Below are 25,179 nucleotides of genomic sequence, written 5' to 3' on the forward strand. Positions count from 1 at the left end.
CACACTTTGATGAAAGAGCACCAACACATTCTGCACAAAGAATGCTATCTGATGAATGACGTATTGCCAACCTGCAGCTATCGTGAAAAAACATTAAAATGCATTCTTTTAAGGTGAAGTTAGAACAAAATCATGTCCCAAAAATACTGACATTTTGAAACACTAATTTAACACTTGACATTTTAACACATAGTTTTATTTTCCTTATTGTGTAAGCATTACATAACAACCTGTAAACCTCTACCTTCTGCCAAAAATATTTAGGATTTGATTTTTTATTTATGGGTTTAGACATGAACCTCTACTGCTTCGTATAAGGCTTCCTCCATGTTTCAAGGCCTCTATGCAAAGTTAAGGTTGGCAGGATTTATGTAATTGTGGCAGAACTATTCAGAAAATCCTGACCATCTAATAATCTTTCATTACTGAACATACAAAAGAGAGAATCTCCAGAGCATTCCGCCTGGAGCCCTTAACAGCTGTATGCATATGCCTGTGTGTGTGTGTGTGTGTGTGTGTGTGTGTGTGTGTGTGTGTGTGTGTGTGTGTGTGTGTGTGTGTGTGTGTGTGTGTGTGTGTGTGTGTGTGTGTGTGTGTGTGTGTGTGTGTGTGGCTGATAAAGGGCTTGTTTCTGCTCGGGCAATCACATGGATGCCTGTGCCATTTGATTGAGGCATCGCCCTGGAGACGGCCTCTGATGATGGACCCCTCCCTCTGAGCGACGCTCACGCCCCAACAAACCCAAACATATGATTAATGTCTGCAGGCATACACACAATCAAACTGAACATTCAACAGTCACACATCTTAGCATTCAATACACCTTTTTACATAACAACACACACACACACAAACAAGCAGCACATAGATGCATACAAAGGTCATGGCAGGATCAACTATAGTGACAAATACTGTCTCTGAAATCCATGAAGGCTTTTCAGTTTGTACGATAAAAGAGAAAATAAATTAAGGGCATTAAAAAAGAAGAGAAGGGCACAGTTATTAGCAATGAGAATAAAGACTGCTGTGTGCTTACAATGTGACAGAGGCTACCGATCAACCAATCAGAATGCAGCACCAAAGGACACAGAATACACTGGCTGGTGCCGCTTTACACCTCTTTTTTTCAGGGTGGCAAAACACATAAACAAAAATGGTGGAGGCAAAGTGAAAATATGTTTTTAAAGAAAAGTGTGTCCCCACAAATCATAAAAGCTTTTACAATACATCCTGAAGGAAATATTAAATGGTCATTTAATTCAAAACCACAAATGTGAACCTCAAACACTATAGAGGATAACTCAGACGAGGGTTAGGGTAAGATACATCGTCTGGGAACCCAAATGTCCGTACAAAGTGTATCCATCTCATCCTCTCATGATGTGTATGATTTGACTATGATTTATGATGCAAATGAAGCACAGAGAGAGAAAAGGCGAATCCACAGAACTCCGAAGCAAATCGGGAAACCTGACATTGCCTAAAAGGAGAAAGGGGAGAGATACGCACAATGGTAAAACGGGAGGAGACGGACAATGTTGATGATAGAAGAACATACACAACAAGTAGAAAATGGGACTAAAGTTTATAGTAGAAGAAGGTAAGGGAGACACATATTTACAGACAGATGAATAAATGATGACAGATACAGCTGACCAGTAAACAGCTAATGGAAGGAGACTAAAGACCAGCATAGAGGCAGGAGGCCACAGCAGGATCTCTGGAGACTAAAGGCCAAAGTGCATTTGTGAGATGACTTTGAATGTCTGTCTCTCTGTCTGGCTGCTTTAGTGAACTCATTAACTACAGTTACCTCTATCACAGTGTTAAAACAGCACCGGAGACACATCCGAGACTCACAAAGCACAACTAGGCATCAATAATTCATCAAATATCTTCAGCGCTGTTCAGCTGCCATTCATTCCCCATTCTGTTCTGTGTTTCTGACAACTTTGGACAAAATGTGGCAAACAATTATGTGATTCAAACCAAAAACAAATGCAAAACTATCAAGCTCTACTCTCCCAACAAGGATGGATGTCTTACAGGAGAATGGATGTGGCTGTGGCGGTTGTGAATGCTAATGTGAGGTAATCAGTTGAGTAGGGGAGGATACTCTGGCCAATATCAATCCTGGATGGAGAGATTGTTTTAATGTATGCTATACCATTTCTTGTGATAGCTTGAAATGAATGAGATTTACTTTTATGTTTGTTGCTGTTTTAAAAAATACAATGTAAATAAGCTTTCCAAAAATACTGTTTTTGCTTTTGTTTAGTCTTCCATGAAAGTGTACAATGGCTATTGTAGGTGGTTGTTTCCTTTCAACAGTTAAAGTTGTAAATCTCTGATGCAAAAACTCAAAAAATGGCTTCGTTTTTTTTTTGTAAAAGGTCAGACATTTGTGAAAATGACTTATATTCTCCAAGACTGAAGTCACACATTTACTACAAAAAAATAACTATCAAACTTAAGCATGCTTGACAGGCAGAATCCCATTGGACGCCTGTAGTTGAGGTCAGGGCATTTGTGGCAATAAGGTCCTTTCAGTGCACTAGCTTTGGTGTAAAAGCCCTGTTTGAAGCATTAGCTTTAATGGAGACTACCATACATAAAGCCGGTGAATTTCTGAGTCTCATACATTAAAGGGGCTCGTGCTTTTGCCCGTTTTTCACAACATCTCTGTGATAAAGCTCTCTGATCTCCTCTAGTGCAGCCCGGCCTGTGTCAGGGACCTAAACTGTGTCAGTAATATTCCATTAAAGGTGATAATACAATCAGGATAGCGAGGCTTTCAGCAGATTATGGCTGTGGGAAGGAGAGCAATAACATGTGTTTATGTGAGTGGGTGGGTGGGTGGGTGGGTGTGTCACCTTTACTATATGAGCCACATTTGTCAGTGCAAGAGATTACAGATAAAGTAAATATTGTATTCATTCAATCTAAAACATCTGTGTTTAAAAACATAAACCAGCTCAATATTTGAATGTTTGAAATAGTTTTCTTTTCTTTTTTCTGGATAATACACTTCTAAATGACTGCAATTTATGGTTATTTTCATTCTCAATACATCTTTAGATTATTTTCTAGATTACATATGAAATATTTTGGTATTTCAGTGCAAAAAAACCCAGAAATTCAATTACATCTTTTAAACAAAGTTTAAGGATGGTTTTGAGTTAAAAAAGATTCCAGCTGATAGATAAAGAACTAACCATTAATTTTTGAATATCTTTTTTCTATCTTTGTGAGGAGAATCAAGTAAAGTGTCGAGAACACACACACAACCATCACTTTTCAGCGAAACCATCAGGTCAAAGCTATCCATCACAGATGTGCCACAGCATTTTAAAACATGAGTGCATCATGTTTGGCTGCTTTACTGTGATTCTGGAATATCTGAATCTTTAGACAGATAACCTTCGGAGCTGTCCTAAATTCCAAAACAAACTATGAATGATTTATCCTAAGTAAACCAGCTCAGAGCATGGGATAAAGGAAGGAAGGAAGGAGCAGCAGCTGTGTGTGTGTGTGTGTGTGTGTGTGTGTGTGTGTGTGTGTGTGTGTGTGTGTGTGTGTGTGTGTGTGTGTGTGTGTGTGTGTGTGTTTGTACAGTGCAAATCCTCTTTCAGAGGCCAGTTTTGAGCAGTCTGCTAATTATCACATTCTCTCTGATCTTGGATTAAACTACAGTCGCACAACCCCACCCCCACCAACACCCTGGCAACAAGACTCCACGGCAACAGTGTGGAAACAGAGTGCCATGGAAACAACGTCTCTCCTCCAAGCATTGGTGGATGCTGGGAGATGTTATGGTGGAGAGGATTGTGGGATATGCTGTCCTGTATTCATATGCTGTATTTGTTTTCTGTTTAATTTGATCTAATTCAAATGTTTTCTTCTTTTAAATGAGATTTGTGATTTGGGGTTTTATATACAAATACTTGACTTCACTGTACGTTATATAAACTGAAAACAGAGTATGTTTTTAGAGTTAGTCCATAACATGTAAGCACTCTGGGGAAAAATCATAAATATTCAAGCATGGTGACGCTAATGTATGATATTATGCACCCTTTTAAGCAGTAATAGTGCTATTTAAAACACTCTGCAACCAGCACCTATTTTAATGTACATTTAATTATTCATTGTAAAATACTGCTGAGTATGTAATGTATGTGATCTTCTGAAGCGACCACTCATCATTTTTATTTTTGCCAACCTTTAGTTTAATATGTTTAGGTAATTGGACTTTTTGTCAAACAAAATAAGGCTCACCTATTTTGAAATGTTTTTATCGGGATATACATAATCAGTCTATTGCCCAGTTTAATAACTGCCCTTAAGATGTTGTTTTATTCAAACACTGTAAAATATCTTTAATGTTGTTTGACTTTAGCTGAGCTGTCCTCTTACACCTACACATGCAGAGCAAGCACGAGAGTGAGACCGGGCAAGGAGATGATAGACAGAGCTGGAAACATGCCAGAAGGAGGAGAGACAGGCAGAGCAGCAGTGAGAGTGGTTGGTTGACTGAGACTGAGAAGTGAGTGGCCGCAGGGAGAGACGGAGCATCAGAGGGAAGGGAAAAGAGGAGAGAGAGAGAGAGAAACGAAGCTGATGCAGCTCCTGAGCAGAACAAATGTGTTTGGAGCTGCTGAATATAGGTCACACATCTCCAGTGACTGTTCCCTTTCCTCCACTGAACCAGCTTCCTGCAGCATGCACTTCATGCAAAATCCTGCATAATTTGGATCGCAATCTAGGGACTGTTAAATTAATAAGCTTTTTTTGCACTGAAGAAATGACCGAATTGTTGGCTGCAATTAGAAGATACCATAAAGTTCAAACATGGAAGCTGCTTTCCGATGTGTTAGTTTGTTTAGAGTTTCACAGCCTATATGCAAGCAGCAATGCATACTGATGATTAATATTTTACTGTTCTTTGCATAAAGAATCAACCTCAGTGTGAGAAAGCTTTTATTGTTAATCTCAGTAGAGGATGTAGTGGCCACTCAACAAATTGAAGAGCAGTGAATTATTGTTTACAGCCTGTTTAGTTATACAGACTGAGGCGAAACGACAAGCAAAGAAGAAGAGGAAAGGACTGTGTGCAAGACAGAGTAAAAGGCTGTTAACAGCCGATATGATACAGCAGCAATGACAGCAGGATTTAGATAATGTGTCAAAGCTGTTCTTTCCACATTCACACCTGTCTATCCCCCAGTTATCGGTTCATGGTGCACCTGCAATCCAGCCCAGACCTTTCAAACACACACCAACACTAACACACAATGTCACGCACCATCTGACGACGTGAGGTGAGCAACTTCTAGACAGGATCACATTCAAGGATGTACAATATTTTAATTATTCTACGTTAAGTTTATAATGTAACTTGTGTCTTTCTGCTAAATGGGGCTGCAACTAACAATTTATTATATGTTTTTGATTAATATGCTGAGTGTTTTCTGTTTGGTCTATATGTCAGAAAATTGTGAAAAATGCCAATCCATTTCTCATAGTCCGATGTGATGAAATATATAGTTATGTGAGTCCAACACCAGAAGACATTCAGTTTTATAAGAACAGAGAAATACAGGAATATTTGCCATCCATACTTGAGGGATTGAAAATTGTATTTTCTTCAGTTTTTTGCAGTATTTGAAATCAAAGTTGTTGCAGATTATTGTTCAGCCAATCGACTAATAGATACATTGTCTAATTGCTGCCGCTCCACAATACTTTATGACCTTTTAGGTCTTTCTCTATCACTTTCTAATGTGTCCCAAATAGTATACTCTAACTCTTCACGTGTGTGTATTTTTAGTTGACCTAACTAGAATAATACTCTTATTTTGTTTGTATTTAGATTATATAATGCCACTGCAACTATATTCCACTACTAACCCATCCACTTTGAATTTGAGGGGATTATACAGTAGTCTGTTGCCACCTGACATTTCATGCTTGGCTGGTTGGCCAGCGATCATGTTTTCTGCCTGGGTTGAGAGGGAGAGGTCAGCTGTTCACTCTCTCTGGTTTAAAGCATGGAGACAAGAGGAACGCAGTAAGACTGAGGCATGGAGCGATGAAGATTACAGAGAAATGAAACTTAATGTGTGCTGAACAACCAAATCCCGAAAGGATTGATTACTCAGCTTCCCACTGCATGAAGTCATGTTTCTGGGTATCAGATATGCAGTTCATTCAGGACTGCAGGCCACGACATCATAACTCAATAAGTCACTCCGTTTTCAGGTCCCACATAGGCTTTTAGAGTCTGGGCTGTGTGGGGCTGCAGGGTTGACGATGTGGTGGTCTGTCAATCGATGCAATGATCAATATATTACCAACAGAATGATAGGAACTGGAGCAGGAGTGATGGTTGTTACAGTAGCTGTTTTTGTATGATCATCCAAACAGCTGACATTTCCTTTTCGTATTATGCATTATAACCAGGATTCAGTAGATCACACCTCTGTTTTTTCCCCCAGCACACTCGGAAACAAATGTACTTGGACACCAGTGCTTCTATAAGGCCTGACACCCAAAGAACCACTCACATAGACTAATAATGAAATCACTGCCAATGTGAGAGGCATTTAAACCCATATCAGATTAACTTAAGAGGGGGGGAGATAAGTAGCTTGAAGAGGATGGATATTGGCATCAAAGTCAGCAGAGAAGACAACGTTTGGGCCACTAAATGGTGATTGTGCGCTAAAACCAAATGAAAAGAAGGGAGGGGGAAGTGACATGTTGCTTACAATGAACACCCTACATGGAGGGAGAAAGAATGGACATATGAGAGGTAAATTGAATGGACACATCATGAGGCTTGCAGGCAGGAGAATAGTGTGCCATATCAATGGCAGGATGCTGGAGGTGAAAGCCTGAATGCATTTTCCCTCAGTGGAGGAATGAGCAGGAGGCTGAATCAATAATCACTGTTTTACCTATTATTCATACCGGTTATTAACCATTTGTCTCACCTAGCCTGTTCCACCCAAGCACACAGACACCCCACCGCCTCCTCCTCTTCCTTCACCCCCTCCCCACAGCCTTGTACCGACCCATACCCACCCATTGATGCTTGCTTCAACACATTCACAGCGCACTCAAAAAGCACAAAAAGGGTCTTGTAACAGCAGCATGATGTGGGAGGGTTGTTGCTGTCGGTCAACACGGTCTACCCTCCGTTAACAGATTGGCTTTAATCCGAGAGCCAGCCGTATGATGCGAAAGCCCAGCTCTCGTTTGGCCAATTTATCTGCAGCTCTTCTCAGAATTAATTCACCAAGCCGGTCGGCAGCCAGGCCCTGGTGTTCTGCAGTGATAATAAAATAAACAGGTTTTTGATTTCATTTTTAATCAAGATAGACCTGCGGTTAAAGCAAAGGCCTATTTTGTGTGGGTTTGGTTGGGAACAGTGACGAATGGTTCCAGTCGACGGAAGCAGAGCAACACCTGCCGTAACCAAATCCAATACAAATCGAAATAAAAAACGTATAAGCATATCCCAAAGCAAACCGTATATCGGTGCAGATGTGGGCTGAATCCCACGTAAAAGTCGTAATGTGACATTAACGTTAGCTCAATAACAGTGACACACATTCACCATTGCTTACCTCTGTGAAAAACCCCTCCATCCTCCCTACTCCTCCCAGACGACGCGCGCCCGGCCCGGCAGAGCGCAGACACCGGCTCCGGTCTCCGGTGCGCAAATCTCGCCCACCGAAGGGTGAGCGTGTTGGTCAATATGGGGGAAAGGTAGCGGTGCCTCCGTGTTGATGTTTCCCATTCACCGAGCGTTAGTCTGCATACTCGGAATGGCTCAGTGGCTCAAACACACCTCAGCAGCGTCTGATCTCTATGCGCAAAAAGCCACATGAGAAAAATTCAAGAAGGCTGTGATGAAAAATTAAAAGTGTCCAAGCCAGGGATCCGTCGAAGGAGCTCTAATTGAAGAGCATTGGTGTTCCAGGCCTGCCTCTTTTCGGTGTAGCAGCGTCTGTGTGTGTGTATTTATATGTAAGAGTGTGTGTATGAGTGTGAGGCTGTGGGTACAGTGCGAGCTTGACGCTGCCCTTCTCACACACGGGGCGGTGCAGACAACCTCCTCCAACACAAATCACATACATTCAGCTCTCTCACTCACACACACACACACACACACACACACACACACACACACACACACACACACACACACACACACACACACACACACACACACACACACACACACACACACACACACAGGGCAGACATGTAGGTTGATGTAGACTTTGAGGTTTTGTAGCTGTGGTCAACCCCATGACAACATCTGGATTTTTTTTCTTTTCCAATCAGTAAGGCATTTTTGGGTTTATTGTACGATAGGAAAGTAGTGGCTTTGGTTGGTGACTGGCCCCAGGCCGATGAAAGAGGCTCTGTCCCACTTGGCCCAATTACAGGTGTTGAGCCTGAAATGACCCAGATTGTCCATAAGCAGCATCAGCATGTTGGATTGTTGGGAAACAGGATTTATGCAAAAGGAAAAATTAAGGAGAGTATATCTCAACGTGGTTTGGATTTATTGCTTGGCTTATTCATTGAAAATAAACAAATCCATTTGTTACAACTCAAAGACCTTTATAAATGTACAATAAAAGTGTGATACAGCTATTATTACTCCTATGTATGTGCCTAATTTGCATTAACAATATGCAGTAGAGATGATTGTTGTCAGATATAATTACATATTTTGACAAGTTGGCTTGAGTGGACATGAATATGTAACAACACCGACGAAGAAATGACGGTTTCACTGGCTGAGATGATGTCTAAATTAGCCATGAGGCAAGAGCTGTCAGCCGAATTCACTTTAATATGTATCGAAAATCCCACAAAGAGTGAAAGAGTGAAAGGGGTATAGCTATTATTTCTCTATGATCTTTCATAAAAGGCCTACCTTTAGTAGGAGGGGTTATCTAGGAGGAGGAGGACACTTGGTTACAGGGTTAGTCAAAACCCCTGTTGGGTGAAAAATGATATCTCACAATACACACACATGTGCACACAGTACCAGGACAGCAGGGGAAAAACACCCCTACACCAAGAAGAATAACACACATTGTCCCCAGAGACACCAGTTTGTATGAATGAGGTAGAAATGGATAACCAGCTGGGTTACGTGATGTGGACCGTGTGTGGTTTTATTTTCAAATTCAGAAGACCAAGCTGCGGGGCCAGGTGCAGTCATCAGGAGCCCACTGGAGGGAGGCCTCTTTGGGGTAAAGTATTGTGAAGCTCAGCCTATTCCCTCTGGAGCCCTGGAGGTATAGAGGGGGCCTCCTGTATGCAAGCCTGGAAGTATTATTCAACTGTGCCCTCCATCTTCATCAGGGAGACAGTTCAAAAGATAGCCCCGACCACAGGCCCCCGTACCTTATGTAAGAAGTGTGTGTCCGTGTGGCCGTATGCAAATACAGTCAGGAAATGAGACCAATGCTTTATAATCTTCAATATGAAATAGCTTTGGAGGATTACCCCACGTCCACACAAATGATGTAAAAGTTAACATGTATTTATCAGTTACTCAACAAAAATACATGCGTTCAAGATGCGATGAGAAAACCACTGGATCAAAGAGGTTTGAACTAGACTTCGTAACTTAATGTATGTTTTGATATAGTTAAGCTTTTGTTTTATGAAGCCACTATTTACTTTAGTTTATGTCTATTCTTTATTTTTTCTTCATTCACCATGGTGGGATGGAGGAAACAAGGAATGTTCTTCAAGAATTGAAAACATTCATCATTACTTTTGGGAAGTATTTCTTTATGGAAGAACTTGTGTGGTTAGCCTGCAGCAGCACAGAGCGTGAAAACATCACCATTCACTCACGCTCACACCTAACTGTTAGCAAAAAATGTCTGGACCTCAGCTGAAGGAGTATTGTGTAAACAGACACCGGTAAATGTTCAATAATCAGAACCTCGAACCAAACCCCCATTCTGTTGGTGACCAAGATCTCTTAGTCATTTTGTAAACATTTTCACAGTGACACACAGTGATTGATCTGAAATGATCAAAACATTACTTACATATTTGATTTTCACTGTCAGTCACTTGCGTTAAAATCTATTATTGATGCTTTATTGAAACCAGAAGCAGTTTCAGACACAGGATTTATGGAGGTTACAGCAATGTCAGAACCATTAAGTGGCCTGCCGCAGCACTTACACATCATAATGGACTGTCTAATTATCTCTATTGTTTTCTCAGAAGTGTTTCTTTTAAATGTTAATGAAGCCCCACGCTGAAGACACTTACATAATTGGCCATTTTGTGAGAAAAATGGATTCCTGTTCTCCCTGTATTGGATATGTTTGATAGTCTAGAAAGTACTGTAGAAACCATTTATGATATACAAGAAAATCACAAATGCACCAAAATCTGGAGCCAAATTACAGCTTAACTGTATTTATTTTGAGCATTTGATTAAAAGAAATGAGGGCAGCACAATACAGGAATCTTTCGGTGTTAAGTAGAGCTAAAATGGTTGTTTGATTGTCAATAAGCCGATTATTTTAATAGTCATTTAATCAATGAAGTTATTTATCAAGCGATCGGGTTTCAAATACAGTATCAGGTTATAAAACAGTGCTTTAGTTGTACATTTCAAATTGGATGTCTGACTGTTTGGAAAAGCAAGACTCTAGATTGAGTCCTGTGATATACATTTTTTCTATTTCCTGACGTTTTGTAGACTAAAGAATGTTTAATAAAAAAACCATTAGATTAATAGATTATGAAAGTTGTTGTTTGTAGCTGAAGTATAGTGTTAAGTGACACTGCCAATAATACATCTGCATATCTTTGTAAACAAATGTTGCCTACACTTAATTTTGTTTGCAGTTGACCCCTCCCAACAGGATGTATGAAACACATGCTTCCAAGATATTTTTGATCTCGGTCTGCATGAAAGTCAATAGCAACCAAATGTAACAGCCACAAATTTGTACAAAAAGTCCCTGGAGTGGAAATGCAGAGGGGGGTTGGTGCTGTCTGTGATTACATGCCTAAAAGCCATTGATCCGACTCATCCAGCATGCAGGAACACACACATGCATTGAAATACACAGACATGAAAAAGTCTGGGCTATTAAATTGTTATTACCATGACAACACAAGGACTGAGTGACCCTCAGCAGTGAATTGTGGGATAGATTTTGTTCCCTGCGAGTCAGGAGAAGAACTCTGCTTACTCATCTGACTACAGCACTCCCTCTCTCTTTCTCCTTGATGTCTCCTTCTCCTATTACTGTTACACTGAAAATGTGTGTGGGCTGTAAATCAGAGAGAAGTGTGTGTTGTGGACAGATCATCAATAGGTGCTCTGGTTCTCTGAGTGAAAATGCAGACTGATTACTGAAGAGCTCAAAGCTGGATGGTGGATCTGTCTCTCCGTATATGGCGACACTTACATATTAACCACAAGCATATCATTCAGCAAATGTGTCTGGTAACTGGTGTGTGCATCTGTGTGCATGTCATATGTTGCATGCATTAATAAGCATCACTCACAATGTCACAGCCGATCAGTTTTACCACCGGAGCGTCCATAAATCTCTCTTCATTTATTAACCTCATTCTCTTTCAGTCGCCCCTCTTCTGTGACCCGTGGGTGTCCCTGCAGACTCATCTGTTTATGGCTGTCTGAGAGGACATGCTGAATCAAAGGGATGCAGTGAAACTCAGTGTGTCCTGATTGATTATCAACCTTACTATGTGCTGGTTAACTGGTGAAATGGGGCAATCCAAAGTAAAGCCTTGAGGCTAAATGTGGTACTCAACACACTCTCTTTTGGCTTTTCAAATGGCCCCAGAGAAACAAAGATGCATTGTTTTGTGCAATGTAATGCCACGGAATAAACTTCACAAAGATGTTTCTAAAATGTAGATTATTATTATAATTTAATCTCTATTTCTCATCTACAATACTTCAAAAAAAACCACTCTTCTGGCACTACAAGACACACTATGTTACTACATAACTGCAGCTGCTTTATTAACACCTTGTATTAATCAATCTACATTATGGTTTATGTGGTTCACAATGAGAAAGTCTCACACTCCCTCTTGAGGAAATGTAATATTGAGATGATGAGGTTACTTAGGCTCTGTGATTTAATTTACTTTGAATTACTGAATATTAAACGTATGCAGGGAGAGTGGGCTTCCGCAACAGTCGCTCAGAAACCCATCAAGACACTCAACATTGAAACTAAATATTAAAACACAAACACTTTTGCAAAATGCTTGGGCAATAACATCCACGAAAATCAAAATGAGGACTGAAGTCATTACTCTTCTCCCTAAATGAACAGTTATTCAGTTAGGTAAATATGTTTGCGCTCTTGCGGACAGTCATATGAGGAGATTAACACAACAAAAAGAGGAGGTTTTTGCATCTAACTCCAGTTTCTATTTATCCTCACTTGCCACCATCCTTCCATATATCGTTGCCTCTGTATTGATTATTTACTACACTGCCGATATTGACAATTAACCTTTCTGTCTAGTGAGCAAGTCTGAAGGACATTTGCATGTCTGGACATCCAACATTAATGATTTTTCGATACATAAGAGGAATACCAAAAGTATAACAAATGTGAAATAGAGAGAAATTGGAATAAAGGAATATAAAGATGCTGAGCAGCAGTGGTCTTTCTGATAAACAATCTATGCAGTGTGGTGTCAGAGTTCACTCCCTGTGGACAAATATACTGAACAACACAATGATTCATGCATTCATGTCTGATGCTTGCCCCCCCATACACACTCTTATAGAAGGACATATGATGTCACCTGATCTGTATGACTCACGCGACACAGTTAATGTTCCTCTGTTGAAATGAAATCACATTTTGGAACGTCTAAATGTGTGTGTGTGTGTGTGTGTGTGTGTGTGTGTGTGTGTGTGTGTGTGTGTGTGTGTGTGTGTGTGTGTGTGTGTGTGTGTGTGTGTGTGTGTGTGTGTGTGTGTGTGTACAAAACATCTGTCAGGGGAAATATGGGACCACAAAGGTTGGGTAATGTGGGGATACATCTCCATTAGTATTTATTTCCTGAAAGAAAGTCAACAGATGGCTTGGAAATAGCATATACACTGTCATATCGTTTCATATTTCCTAAACGATGATGGGTCCGGGAGACTCATTACCTCTGTATTATTAAATGCCTTGGCTTTTATTTGCCATATTTTAACTGAATCGTGATTCACAATATATGTAATAATTCAAATCATAAGGGCAATAGATGAAGAATGTGTACTATTATATATTATTCAAGCACTTCAGGAAGTGTGACAAATAGGGAGAAGATGATTTATTTTAAGGAGTCTCAAGTTGCATCCGGCGTACTTATGCATGTGTAGATTTCATACCTGCTGTGTGGGTTTACATGGATTCACATAAAGGAAGAAGCTTGATCCAATTAAGTTGCTCTAGACTAGAGGGATGACTTCATCCTGATTCCCTTTTCCCTGCCCCCTCCCCAGCACCCCCACACAGCTATCCCAGCACCACCCATGACAGCACGTCTTCGGACCAAATAAGCCCAGTGCAACCCCCCTAATTCCCAACAGACAGTGGGGTAATTTAATCAGTCAGCTATAGCCTGCAGCAGAGCGCTATCATGCTTACACACACGTATAAACACAATATTCCAGAATAATATCATACAACACGAGGAGTAGTTATTCAGTGTTACAATGAAGAACTAAACAGTTAATTGACATTTAATTTAATAATTTTGTATTTTCACAATCATTATGTTGGAAAAGGGCAAAAAAAATAAAATAAGACTGTAAACGTTATCCTAACTTTAGATCAGCTGGGACACCGTATATGTTTTCTTGTAGAAACATCAAGAAAACTAAAGGTAATAAAATGAAATAAAACAGTTCAAGCACGGTCCAACAATAGCGGAAGATTGATCAAAGACACTGTTTTATTTTGTCATATTTCATTGCTCTTATATCTCAGTTTGGTCAATATTAGCTACTGAGCTTTATTGTAACAGACTTTTTTAAATGGATTAAACTGAACGAAGCCTAATCCTAAAGAGGACCGAATAAATTACCTAAATCACTTTATCATAAATGGATTACATAGACTCCCCCCTGACTCAAGACGCCCCAGCCCCTTTTTCTAAATCTGTGCTCATACATATACACAAACAAAAAAAACTGGGGAAACATTATGGGGAAATAAAATGCACAGGTCTACAAAAAGGGGGAGAACAGAGAACTGTCCAGCTGTCAGATCACAATCATTAATGACTTAAGTTTGTGCATATGTGCGTTTTTGTTTGAGTATATTTGTTTTGTCTTCCTGTTGTGTTGAAGATTGGTTAATGATACAATCACTACTGTTATTATTACACACACACACACACACACACACACACACACACACACACACACACACACACACACACACACACACACACACACACACACACACACACACACACACACACACACACACACACACACACACACACACAGTGATTGGTGTTAACATTGTAACTAACACAATGACACAGTGAACAAAAGCCCAGCTGTCACTCCAGAGGCAATCACATATGAATATTCATCAGCAGAGAGCAACAGAAGGTGAGTTTGGCTTTGCAAAGATCACCTTGATGCTATATATTCAGCTCCACCACCCCATCTACTGTATGCTGATCAAAATATGACATACAGGCAAATAACTGCTTTAGGAGATAATTATTTTTCATTAAGCAGAAGTAAGTATCATTTCCAAATTATAGTACACACTGCACAGTAAATTTGACAATATCTAAACTGCAAACCGATTGGATCATGTGCAATAATTACATTTATTTCGGTGCAATAATTAACAATACACTATTTTTAAGGGTTCCTTATTAGTTTATATTAGCTGTGGATGTTGGTGTGCTGAAGTTGTTGTTTTTTGTGCTGTTTTTCCTCTGCCTTTTACAGTAATTGCACCCCTAGTGTTAAATAACAATAAAGTATTTCTATTTAGGTTGAAGGATCACGTACTGTCATTCTGCAACACAGGGTTGCACCATGAAATGCAGTTGTAACTTGTGCGTAGAATCTACATGTAGCAGCATCACTCTATTTACAGTTTGACAGTACCCAGTAGTGCTACTGAAATTGACCAGACGGTGGTAGTAAATGACCATTTGATAAGCCAAACCACAGCAAATGAAGAGCCTGTCATGGAGGATCATGCAGGGCGTGTTACTGACGTCTCATATGCACACAATTTATTCCGTAGGGCCCGCCTCTAACCGCCCCTGATTGGCTGTTCTTCATTCTGTTTGGGAACTCTCACTCGAATTGGGTAATGTCCCTGTCCGTCAGCCGTGACAGACGCCACAGTGCTAGCTGTTTGGAAAATGAAACTGGTTCGTGTTTGACTTCAAGACGCAGCAAACAGAAAACGAAAACTAGACTAGCATTAGATTCAAAAGAAAAAAACACCTTGGAGTTGAGTATTTTAACTTGGCACAGCGGAGGAGGAAGATCCCATCGGTAAGGGAGGCATATATTTATTATTTTTGGGAGGGAGCCAGGCCCGTGCTGTCAAACCACGACAACAACAACACCTGAATCTCCTGTGTTAGCTTCTATCTTTTATGTGTTGCCACTACTACTCCATGATAAAACCGCCACTAAACATCAGCTATTTCTGTCATCTGTGCTTCGTTATATTTTGCCTTTTAATAGTAATAAGGCATATAGCCCCTTCCGAGAGTCTGTTATAGTCCTGGATAAGACTGACAAGAAAGTATTTGTATTTATTTTTACAGCTGGTAATGTTGATTAAACACCAACACCGGATAGGACGTACTGTACTGCAATGGAGGTAAGAAGATCTCTGTACTTGATAATAACCACACAATAGCTCTGTTTTGAGATGGTATGTGTAAGACGTCATCCATAAATACATTAAACCAGATCTCAAGTGTTAACTGCATATTTAAGGTTGGTCCCTGATGTGTGGTGTAATCACTGACATTTAAACTGTAAGATTTTGTTTTCACAGTTTGATAACAGGATTTTCGTCCTGAGCAATATTTAGTCTCTATTCAGGTCATTTTCGTTGTACTTGAATACTTCAATCCCTTATTATGTCATCATTGTATCAAATATGTGGTTTGTTCTCCAAGCCATGTTATCATTGTCTTGATTCAGTGCAATATTAATCTGCACAGTCTCTTTGGAAACTCCTGGTGGTATTATAGCTTTTAGATTTTGCTGTCACGGCTTTAGTTTAGTTTGGTTAGCAGTTTAGTTTTGGTCTTCAGTCCAAGGCAAGTGAAACATAAAGTGGCTATACCAAAACTTTATTTGTATTTGTTACTTGCCACTGAATTACTACAGGACCATTGCTTACAAACACACTTGACTATACTTTTGTGGTACATTTTCAAATGTTTTGTCTGTTTTTATGTATTTTTGAAGAGACTGCCCTTTAGCCAGTCTTGTACAGCATGAATACAGCTCCAGGGTTGCTTAACCCGAGCTTTTAAATAAAACATCAGGCAAAACAAATATTGGAAAGGATTAATAATCCATAATGACTAAATCCATCCAGAATCAAGTCTTATGTTCCGGGTAAAGCCTCAATGGAAGCTTTGGTCTGTTTAACACATTTTCCATAATACAGGGTGTAATTGTGTAAAATGAGTTGATCATTAACCAAGATATGATGTGTAAACCTTTCTCCTTGTATAACTCTTTTATTGTGATCTCTTCCTCCTTGTTATAACTCATTTTATATCTTGAAACATCTTGCCTTTCACTTTCTTTCCCTCCCGTTCTCTGTGCTCCAGTCTGTAGCGGGGGGCTCAGCTACTTGGTGAGACTGAAACTGCTGTCACTATGGCGCACTTTGACACAGAGTACCAGCGCCTGGAGGCGTCCTACAGCGACTCTCCCCCCGGAGAGGAGAACCTGCTGATGCATGTGCCTGAAGGAGCCAAATGTATGACATGCACACACAAATCATAAACTTTTCCCACACATAAACACCCCTCCTCTCTTACACTCACTGTGATGCCTCAAAACAACACCATTACTAATGAGTGATGATTCTTTTGCAGCACATTGGCATCACATAGAAAACCTGGACCTGTTTTTCCAAAGAATATCCTTTTACATGTTTTTGGCATGTGTTCCTAATGTCCCTGATAACTGTATTATGCTTCTTTGGTCTTGCACAGTGAGTATTTTATATCATAAATAGGATTGCTAATCTCAGAGGCATGCACAATATTCCTTAACCTCCATTACGTCTATAATCTGCACCAGAAGAATGGATTCACCTGTATGCTGTTGGGAGAAATCTTTGAGTTGGTGTATGTATCTTCTCCATCAGATATAATATGTTTGACAGACCAGAAGAGGTTTGTTTATGGTAGAGCTTGATGTGCCCTTTTTCTCCCCCTTCTTTCTCCCTCCATGCAGTCAGTTGCTGTTTGTGATTGGCTTCACAGTGTTCCTAGCTAACTGTGTGGACTATGACATACTCTTTGCCAACAAGTTCGTAAATCACACTGATTCATCTAAAGTCACTTTGCCTGATGCCTTCCTCCCAGTGGATGTTTGCAGTGCCCGGTGAGTGTGACGCTGCATTTCGTTAATAAACCCTTTTCTTTGCAAATAAGCGGCAAATGTAATTTCATTGCGAGTGTGTAGCTGAAGATAAGTGATGCTTGTTCAGAATTCCGAAACAGAGCAATCAAACTAATATATACACTGACTTTATTAGTATGTGGTGTCAATTATCACGTGGAACTGGTTTCTGTCTGAACATTCCTTACTACGTAGTATACCCAGATAAAAATTCAAGGTCTGACATGTAATGTTTGATTTGAAAATCATGCGGCGTCTTATTTCATAGCTATAGCGATGTTTATTTTTGCTATTTTAAAAATAATCAATATGACAATGCAATTAAAAATGTCTGAAGGTCCTAAAGCAGCTAAATACATACGTACATATTTGAATTTAAGTCAATATTTTATTCCGCAGTATCCGAGACAATGCATTTGTGATCTTTGTGCTGACAATCTCTGGAGTGTTTTGGCTTCACCGCCTGGTGAAATTCCTCTACAACGTCTGTTGTTACTGGGAGATCCGATCCTTCTACATCAACGCCCTCAAAATGACCATGGTGAGACAGAAAAATATTTGTTTGTACACATTTAGTAAGAGTTATACTAATTGCATAGAAAGTAACATTCACTGTGTATTTTCTTTTCAGTCAGAACTCCCTTATGCAACATGGCAGGAGGTTCAGGCCAGGATAGTGGAGATCCAGAAGGAGCACCAGATCTGCATTCATAAAAAAGAACTAACAGAGCTTGACATCTACCACCGCATCCTCCGCTTCAAAAACTACATGGTTGGGACATATGTGATGAAATGTTAAAAAACCCTGTTTAATTGCTGATCTGCTACTTTTAATGATACAAAAAGCTGTGTGTTCTCAAACCAAAACTTCCTTCCTTTAACTCTCAAGGTTGCCATGGTGAATAAATCACTCCTTCCTGTACGATTTCGACTTCCTGCTCTTGGGGAGTCTGTTTTCTACACCCGCGGTCTCAAATACAACTTTGAGCTCATTTTCTTCTGGGGGCCAGGTACGTCCATGAATGCGATCTATGTGATACCTGTGTTTCTATGGTGTCATATTCAGGTGAAATGAACCATTTGCATGCATTCACTCATATATTTGCCTATAAGTCACGGTTTAGAATTACAAAGGAGTCATCTTATACCTGCTTTGTTTTTTTTATCTGCAGGTTCTCTGTTTGAGAATGAGTGGAGCCTGAAAGCAGAGTACAAGAGAGGAGGTAACCGACTTGAGCTGGCAGACAGGCTAGCATCCCGTATCCTGTGGATTGGGATTGCCAATCTGCTGCTGTGTCCAGTTATTCTGGTGTGGCAGATTCTCTACGCCTTCTTTAGTTACACAGAGGTAACTAGTTCACATGCATACACACAAACTTCATACATTTTGCTTTGTTGTCCAGTGATCTAAACAATAGTTTGCTGTGTGTTTGTGTGGCTAGGTGATCAAGCGAGAGCCTGGTTCTCTGGGAGCGAGATGCTGGTCTCTGTATGGTCGATGTTACTTGCGGCACTTTAATGAGTTGGACCATGAGCTCATGTCCCGTCTCAGCAAAGGCTACAAAGTCAGTGCACTAACTAACCCCCTAATGCTTTTTTACACTGAAACCTAGTTTTATAACTCTTATGTTGCTTCTTTTAGGCTGCCTCCAAGTATATGAACTGTTTCCTCTCGCCGCTGCTGACGGTGGTTGCTAAAAATGTGGCGTTTTTTGCCGGGTCTCTTCTGGCTGTCCTTATTGCACTGACTATCTATGACGAGGACGTTCTGGCAGTGGAGCATGTTCTCTCATCCATCACACTGCTTGGAGTGTGTATCACAGTCTGCAGGTAGAGGAGCTTATTTAACTAAAGCATTTTCTAATCACACAAATGAATCATGAAATGATAAGCAAAACAAAGCACAAGAGGCTTATTTCTATCGTGGCTTAACGTGAAGGGACAGTAGGTGCTGAAGAATATAGTGCAGCCTGAAGCAGTTTACAGCTAAAAGATCTAGATCATTAAGGGGTCTAGAGATTATTACATCTGTCATTACACGGCAAACCAATATTTAATAAGACACAAATCTTAATTTATGTAGAATGTTAGGCCTGAGCCAATCTTTGTTGCCCTTTAAAAGCTGCCAAGAGCCGGAATCCCTTTAACGCTCCTCTGTAGATTATTCAGAGGTATACCGATGAGTATGAGAGGGTTTCCTTCCTTAAGTAGCTCTCGACTATCTGAAGTCTGTTAATAGCTCTAAATTGAAATACTTAGATATGTGAGAAATGTTCCATGAATTGGACTCTGAGGAATAAGGCAGTCCTATTAATATACCTTTATCTCTTCCATTCAACCGTCCAAGGCATTTACAAATATTAATGTGTGATCCTTATTAAGATGGTTATTACACTTACATATCAAGCAAATTTCCTCAGATTAGTTGCATTTTCCATTTGAATTTGATCCTGTTAAGTTTTAAGATGTAGTTATTTCCCACCTTTTCTTTCTCTCTGTCTCTTCAGATCATTTATCCCAGATAAGCACATGGTGTTTTGTCCTGAGCAGCTGTTGAGGGTTATCCTGGCTCATATCCACTACATGCCTGACCACTGGCAGGGCAATGCACATAGATATGAGACTCGAGACCAGTTCTCCCAGCTCTTCCAGTACAAAGCAGTGAGTATGAACTCTGTAGCCTACTGGGAATAAAGATCAATGATCAGAATAATCACAAGGGAATTCACTTCTCTCTTTGACGTGTAAGAACTTAAATAATAATGATTTTTAACCATATTTTTCTAGAGATTTTTATCTGACTATACACAGCTTATTTTCTTTGATTTCCAAGCTTTACCCCCATTCCCTTTTTTGCTTTATTATCTCAGATAGACTTCTAAAACCAAAGATATATTTACAGTATGCTGTTGGCTTTTAAGACGATTCACAAAAGGAATAGTGCCCTGCTGAGAGGCACCTTGTTGATCTTTGTTAAGGGAGGGGTTTACACTCCACTCCCAGCATGTGTTCTGTGAATATTTAATCCCAAAGTAACAAGAATTGTTCTAGATTTCATTCACAACGATTATGCCATTTTCAATTTATGAATGAGACTTTCAGCTTTGCCTTTTACAACCGAATGTGCAGGGTGAACCTTTTCTATGTTATCTTCCAGGTGTTTATTCTGGAGGAGCTGATAAGTCCAGTGGTAACTCCCATTATCCTGATCTTCTGTCTGAGGAGGAAGTCTCTGGAGATCATTGATTTCTTCAGGAACTTCACTGTGGAAGTTATTGGGGTAGGAGACACGTGCTCCTTCGCCCAGATGGACATCAGGCAGCATGGACACCCTGCGGTAAGGGACTGCAACATTAGGGGCTTCAGGGCTGTACTAAATACTTCAAAGCTTCATTCCTAACGTTCAACACACCTTATTAACAGGGATGTCTAGCAGCAATTTGAGCACCATTAATACATGTCCCTCAGTAATTTGGGTAGATGTAAGTGCAAAATAAAAACATCTATCATGTATCTGCATTCCCTTGGGGCTCAGTGCTCCTTAAAGACATGGTAATTTTATTTTATGTCGACAAAACTGACAAAGTAAATACATTTCAAAATACCTTAAAGACTTTGCGACATGTGACATTAGATTAAAAGATGAGTGAATAAAACCGTCAGTGTGAACACCTGTGTGTTGATTGTCTCTCCTCCTGTAGTGGATGTCTGAGGGGAAGACAGAGGCATCTATCTACCAGCAGGCGGAAGACGGGAAGACAGAGTTGTCTCTGATGCACTTTGCCATCACAAACCCTCAGTGGCAGCCTTCGCAGGAGACAACACACTTCATCAGCCAGCTGAAAGAGCGAGTTCACAGAGAAGCCACAGGAGGTCCTTCAGATACACATCCGCTCTCACTGTCTGAGTCTGAGGTACAGTGGTACACGGAAATTCATGCTCAAATATCAGTTGTCATAAATTAGATGTGATCAAATGGTCAGAAGTAAAAACTGATTTACTCTCTTCTCTCGCCTGCAGCCGAGGAGCCTCATTGCAAACTTCTTGGGGGGTCCGTCTACACTAAACTCCGTTCATTTCAGCGCAGATGGCTCTTTGACCAATCATGCAGCAGCTGGCTTAGGCAACGGGGCATCTGCCTTACGCTCCCTTTCCCCGATCAGCAGCAGCCTTCAGCTGAGGGGAAGCTTGAGTGCAGCTCACAGGCCTTCTGGTCACACTTCAACCATTAGCAAAGGAATGGCCGGCTCTGGGTAGGAACCTTTCATTTTGAATTGTGCCCTAACTCAACACTTTTTCAAGCTTAATTTTTTTACAGTTAAGTTGAAGTTTACTGTGACAACGGGGCTTAAAAACAGTGATATTTCGGTGAAGTAGATAGACTGAGATTTCAAAATAATCAGATTTGAATATAACTGTACTTACAACAGAATGGTTGGGATTAAATATGAATACAAATGACAAGAACATTTGACATAAGACTACATAAAAAAGCAGGGAATATTAAGTTCAAACCTTCATTTATATCTGATATTCTCTGCTATTTTCCTCGTCTTTATTTCGCTATTGTTTCCAATGTGGGATCTAATTGTCTTCACTTTTGTATTCTCTTTCTGTAGGACGGATGCCTGGACTGTGAGCTCAGGCAGCAGTGCATGGGAAGGTCAGCTCACCAGTTTGGTCCTGTCAGAGTACGCCTCAACTGAGATGAGCATCCATGCACTCTACATGCATGAGGTAATTGTGTGTGAGCAGGTGTGAGAATAGATCTCTGCTGTTTTGTTTCAAGTCTCTTGTTCACTGAATCTCCTTGGGAATATTCCTGGTTGCTAAAGGGCTTTACAGCTATCTTTTTTATCTCCCTGTAGCTTCACAAGCAGCAGTCCCGTGGCGAGCTGTCCCGTCACACATGGCACAGGCAGGAAAGTGACGAAAGCAGTGATAGCATCCCAGATGAAGTGAGGAGTGAACCCAACCCTCACTCCAGACACTTCCCTCGCTCACACACTTTCCCTACCACAGTTCCCAGTCCCAGTGCCATTCCTACTTCAGCTTCAGCAATCGTCAGTACCACCCGAGGCCAGGAGGGAGCTGCATCATCACACAGCAGCAGCAGCCAGCGGCCCTTTAGTAGACCTACAGCAGGTACCTCTCCGTGTTTCACCTCATGTGCATTTGAATTATATTATTTTGCTACATTATCACTCTTTAATATTATTGCTGTCATGACTACTGTTTATTTAAAAAGTCCTCAAGCATAGGTGCATGACCATCACACTATTCTAAAGAGTCTGTAACTCATCATTTACAACAAGTTGACTAAACAAATACATTTACAGGGTTTTGAAAACATTCTCAAGTGTAAAGTTGAGTTTCTGACTTTGAATATTTACTAAATGTCTTTCTTATTTCATGTCACACTGACTTACAATAAGAACTATATCATTTCATTTTGTGTTTTAATAAATGAGAACAGTTTACAGCACAGTAGCTGCAACTTAAAATGTTCTTTCATCATGGATTAATCTTTCTTATATTATCTCAAATAAATATTTTGTCAATCAAATTTCAGAAAATAATGAAAGATGCCCTGTGTAATTTTCCAGAGCCAAAGGTTACATCTTCGAACTGTATGTTTTGTACAACAAAGCTATTATTGAGTGTATTATCATGTATTTGAAATAAAATCTTCAAATTCTCACACTGAAGAAGAGTGAAACCAGCGAATGTTTGGCATCAAAATAGTTATAGCCAATAAATGTTCTATTGATTGTCTAATCATTGCATCTTTACTGTACAGGTGATATATCAATCAGGGTAATTACTGGCACTTCCTAAACTCATCTTTTTTTCCAGACTCTTCTGTTGCAGGGGGGAGAGTAGTGAGGTCAGCCCGTGGTGTGCCCATGGGAGGGTGGGCAGAGGAGGGTCAGGCAGCACCGCGACATCCTGAGCCACTACCAGAGGAGGGCTCAGAGGACGATATGCCTCCTCACATACACAAGGTGACTTGATTTTGTGTGATTGGAATGGTGGGGTTATTTTTGCCTGTGTGTGCTAACAAGTAAATGGTACATTTTGTTCCCTTTCTCTCACTTTAGGTTACATAACCAAGCTATGTGGAAAGGTATCAGTGCCCCATCCGTCATAGAGGTCCAAATACACATCCTCGTCTTCAAACAAACCTTTTCACCAGGATTAACCATCTGATCTGACACACGTGAAGATGTATATGTGTCAGTGCAGTGTACCATGATGATATCTACAAACACTTACCACACGCAAACAGGGTATATATCTGATTGTGTGTATCAGAAAAGGACCTACAGGATCAATCTATTTATAATAGCCATCGATGCCGTCAGATTACGCCTTGCTCTTTTATAATGTCAAAATATAATGGAAGTGCATGTGGTGCTCAGATGATGTTAACAGAAAAACACTTTGTTCTCTGCACTATGCCGCTAATATTGCTGTAGAAAGATAGGTAACAACTTGCTCACAATGTGATCACAATAATCTTAATTGTGCTATCTGTATTGTTTCCCCCTTTTGAAAAGAACATGTTCAGAAAGATGCTTCTAACACAATACCTTTCATTGTGTGTATCTTACTGTGGTGTACCAGTAGTAGTAGGCTCTGTATCCTACCCTGTGCTCTGTATTTCAACTCACATTCTGCCTCTTCACAAAACACATGAAGGCCTCAAATACTATCAAAATGACATGCCAGTTTTAAATAACATTTTACTCCATATTTTGTATTTCTTTATGCATGTGTTGAGTAACACAATGTATATATTTTTTAAATGTTCAGAGTCTGGCTCAGTTTGCACATATAAATTATTGTTTAAAAGATAATTGTACAGTGTAGCCTGGTATTTTCCAGCATGCACACATGGACTGTGTAAATACTTTAAATGTTATTTTACAGGACTCTTTTAGAATGTTAAATTAATCAAATGTACACAATTATAAGGCCAACATTTTGGGTTTAACCAGACATGCTGTATGCAAGCACATTTTAATCAGATTCAACCTAGGTTTTTATTTTTTTAGGATTTATTATTTTCAAAAGTCATGCGAATGGGCACAGCAGACAAGAAGAAGAAGATATACTTTATTCATCCCTTGGACATTTCTGGGGAAAGGGAAGGGAAAGGCTGTTTTAAGCATGTAACATTAAGGTATGTGCCATACAAAAAACCCTTGAGCACAAGTGCATGACCATCAGCTATCACATTGTTCTAAAGAATTGCGTCTCATTCCACAATAACAATACTGTCCCATAAGCATCTCCATATCCAGCTTAATCTCAGCATGACTTTCCCATGTACTGCTGTCATTAAGCCACAATTCTTTAAGCAAAGAAGTATGCACTTTAATTATCCGTTAATACAGAGGGTGTCACTTAACTGGGGTTGATCGATGGGTATCTTTCTTATATACATTTTGAAATAGTTTATTTATAAAAGGGATGTGCCATGATGATTA

At 40.0% G+C, this 25,179-nt stretch overlaps 2 protein-coding genes across 2 annotated transcripts in view; one reads left to right on the forward strand and one right to left on the reverse strand.

Annotated features, from left to right (window-relative positions):
* Positions 1-8,027, reverse strand: part of myo10l1 (myosin X, like 1) — a 40,306-nt gene extending 32,279 nt beyond the window's left edge. Inside the window, 1 exon segment of the mRNA XM_063908102.1 lies at positions 7,632-8,027. Coding sequence (XP_063764172.1) covers positions 7,632-7,652 — 21 coding nt within the window. The 5' untranslated portion in view covers positions 7,653-8,027.
* A 7,384-nt stretch (positions 8,028-15,411) lies between these two features.
* Positions 15,412-24,546, forward strand: atg9a (ATG9 autophagy related 9 homolog A (S. cerevisiae)). Its single transcript, XM_063909215.1, has 20 exons — positions 15,412-15,580; positions 15,859-15,914; positions 16,885-17,036; positions 17,155-17,198; positions 17,345-17,409; positions 17,519-17,668; positions 18,086-18,227; positions 18,318-18,458; positions 18,576-18,696; positions 18,859-19,034; positions 19,129-19,251; positions 19,329-19,516; positions 20,194-20,347; positions 20,844-21,023; positions 21,388-21,600; positions 21,707-21,939; positions 22,306-22,423; positions 22,555-22,831; positions 23,543-23,691; positions 23,788-24,546. The coding sequence occupies exons 3-20, from the start codon at positions 16,934-16,936 to the stop codon at positions 23,794-23,796; spliced, it is 2,586 nt and encodes an 861-aa protein (XP_063765285.1). The 5' UTR covers positions 15,412-15,580; positions 15,859-15,914; positions 16,885-16,933; the 3' UTR covers positions 23,797-24,546.
* The last annotated feature ends 633 nt before the right edge of the window (positions 24,547-25,179 follow it).

The sequence above is a fragment of the Eleginops maclovinus genome, chromosome 19 (genome assembly GCF_036324505.1).
Source record: "Eleginops maclovinus isolate JMC-PN-2008 ecotype Puerto Natales chromosome 19, JC_Emac_rtc_rv5, whole genome shotgun sequence".
NCBI lineage: Eukaryota > Metazoa > Chordata > Actinopteri > Perciformes > Eleginopidae > Eleginops > Eleginops maclovinus.

What these genes read in the sequence shown, in the direction of transcription:
- atg9a (XM_063909215.1), top strand. Translation starts at nt 16,934, where the DNA reads ATGGCGCACTTTGACACAGAGTACCAGCGCCTGGAGGCGTCCTACAGC. An exon ending in TGTGCCTGAAGGAGCCAAAT is followed by an intron (nt 17,037 to 17,154) that starts GTATGACATGCA and finishes ATTCTTTTGCAG; the next exon opens with CACATTGGCATCACATAGAA. An exon ending in CCTTCTTTAGTTACACAGAG is followed by an intron (nt 19,035 to 19,128) that starts GTAACTAGTTCA and finishes TTGTGTGGCTAG; the next exon opens with GTGATCAAGCGAGAGCCTGG.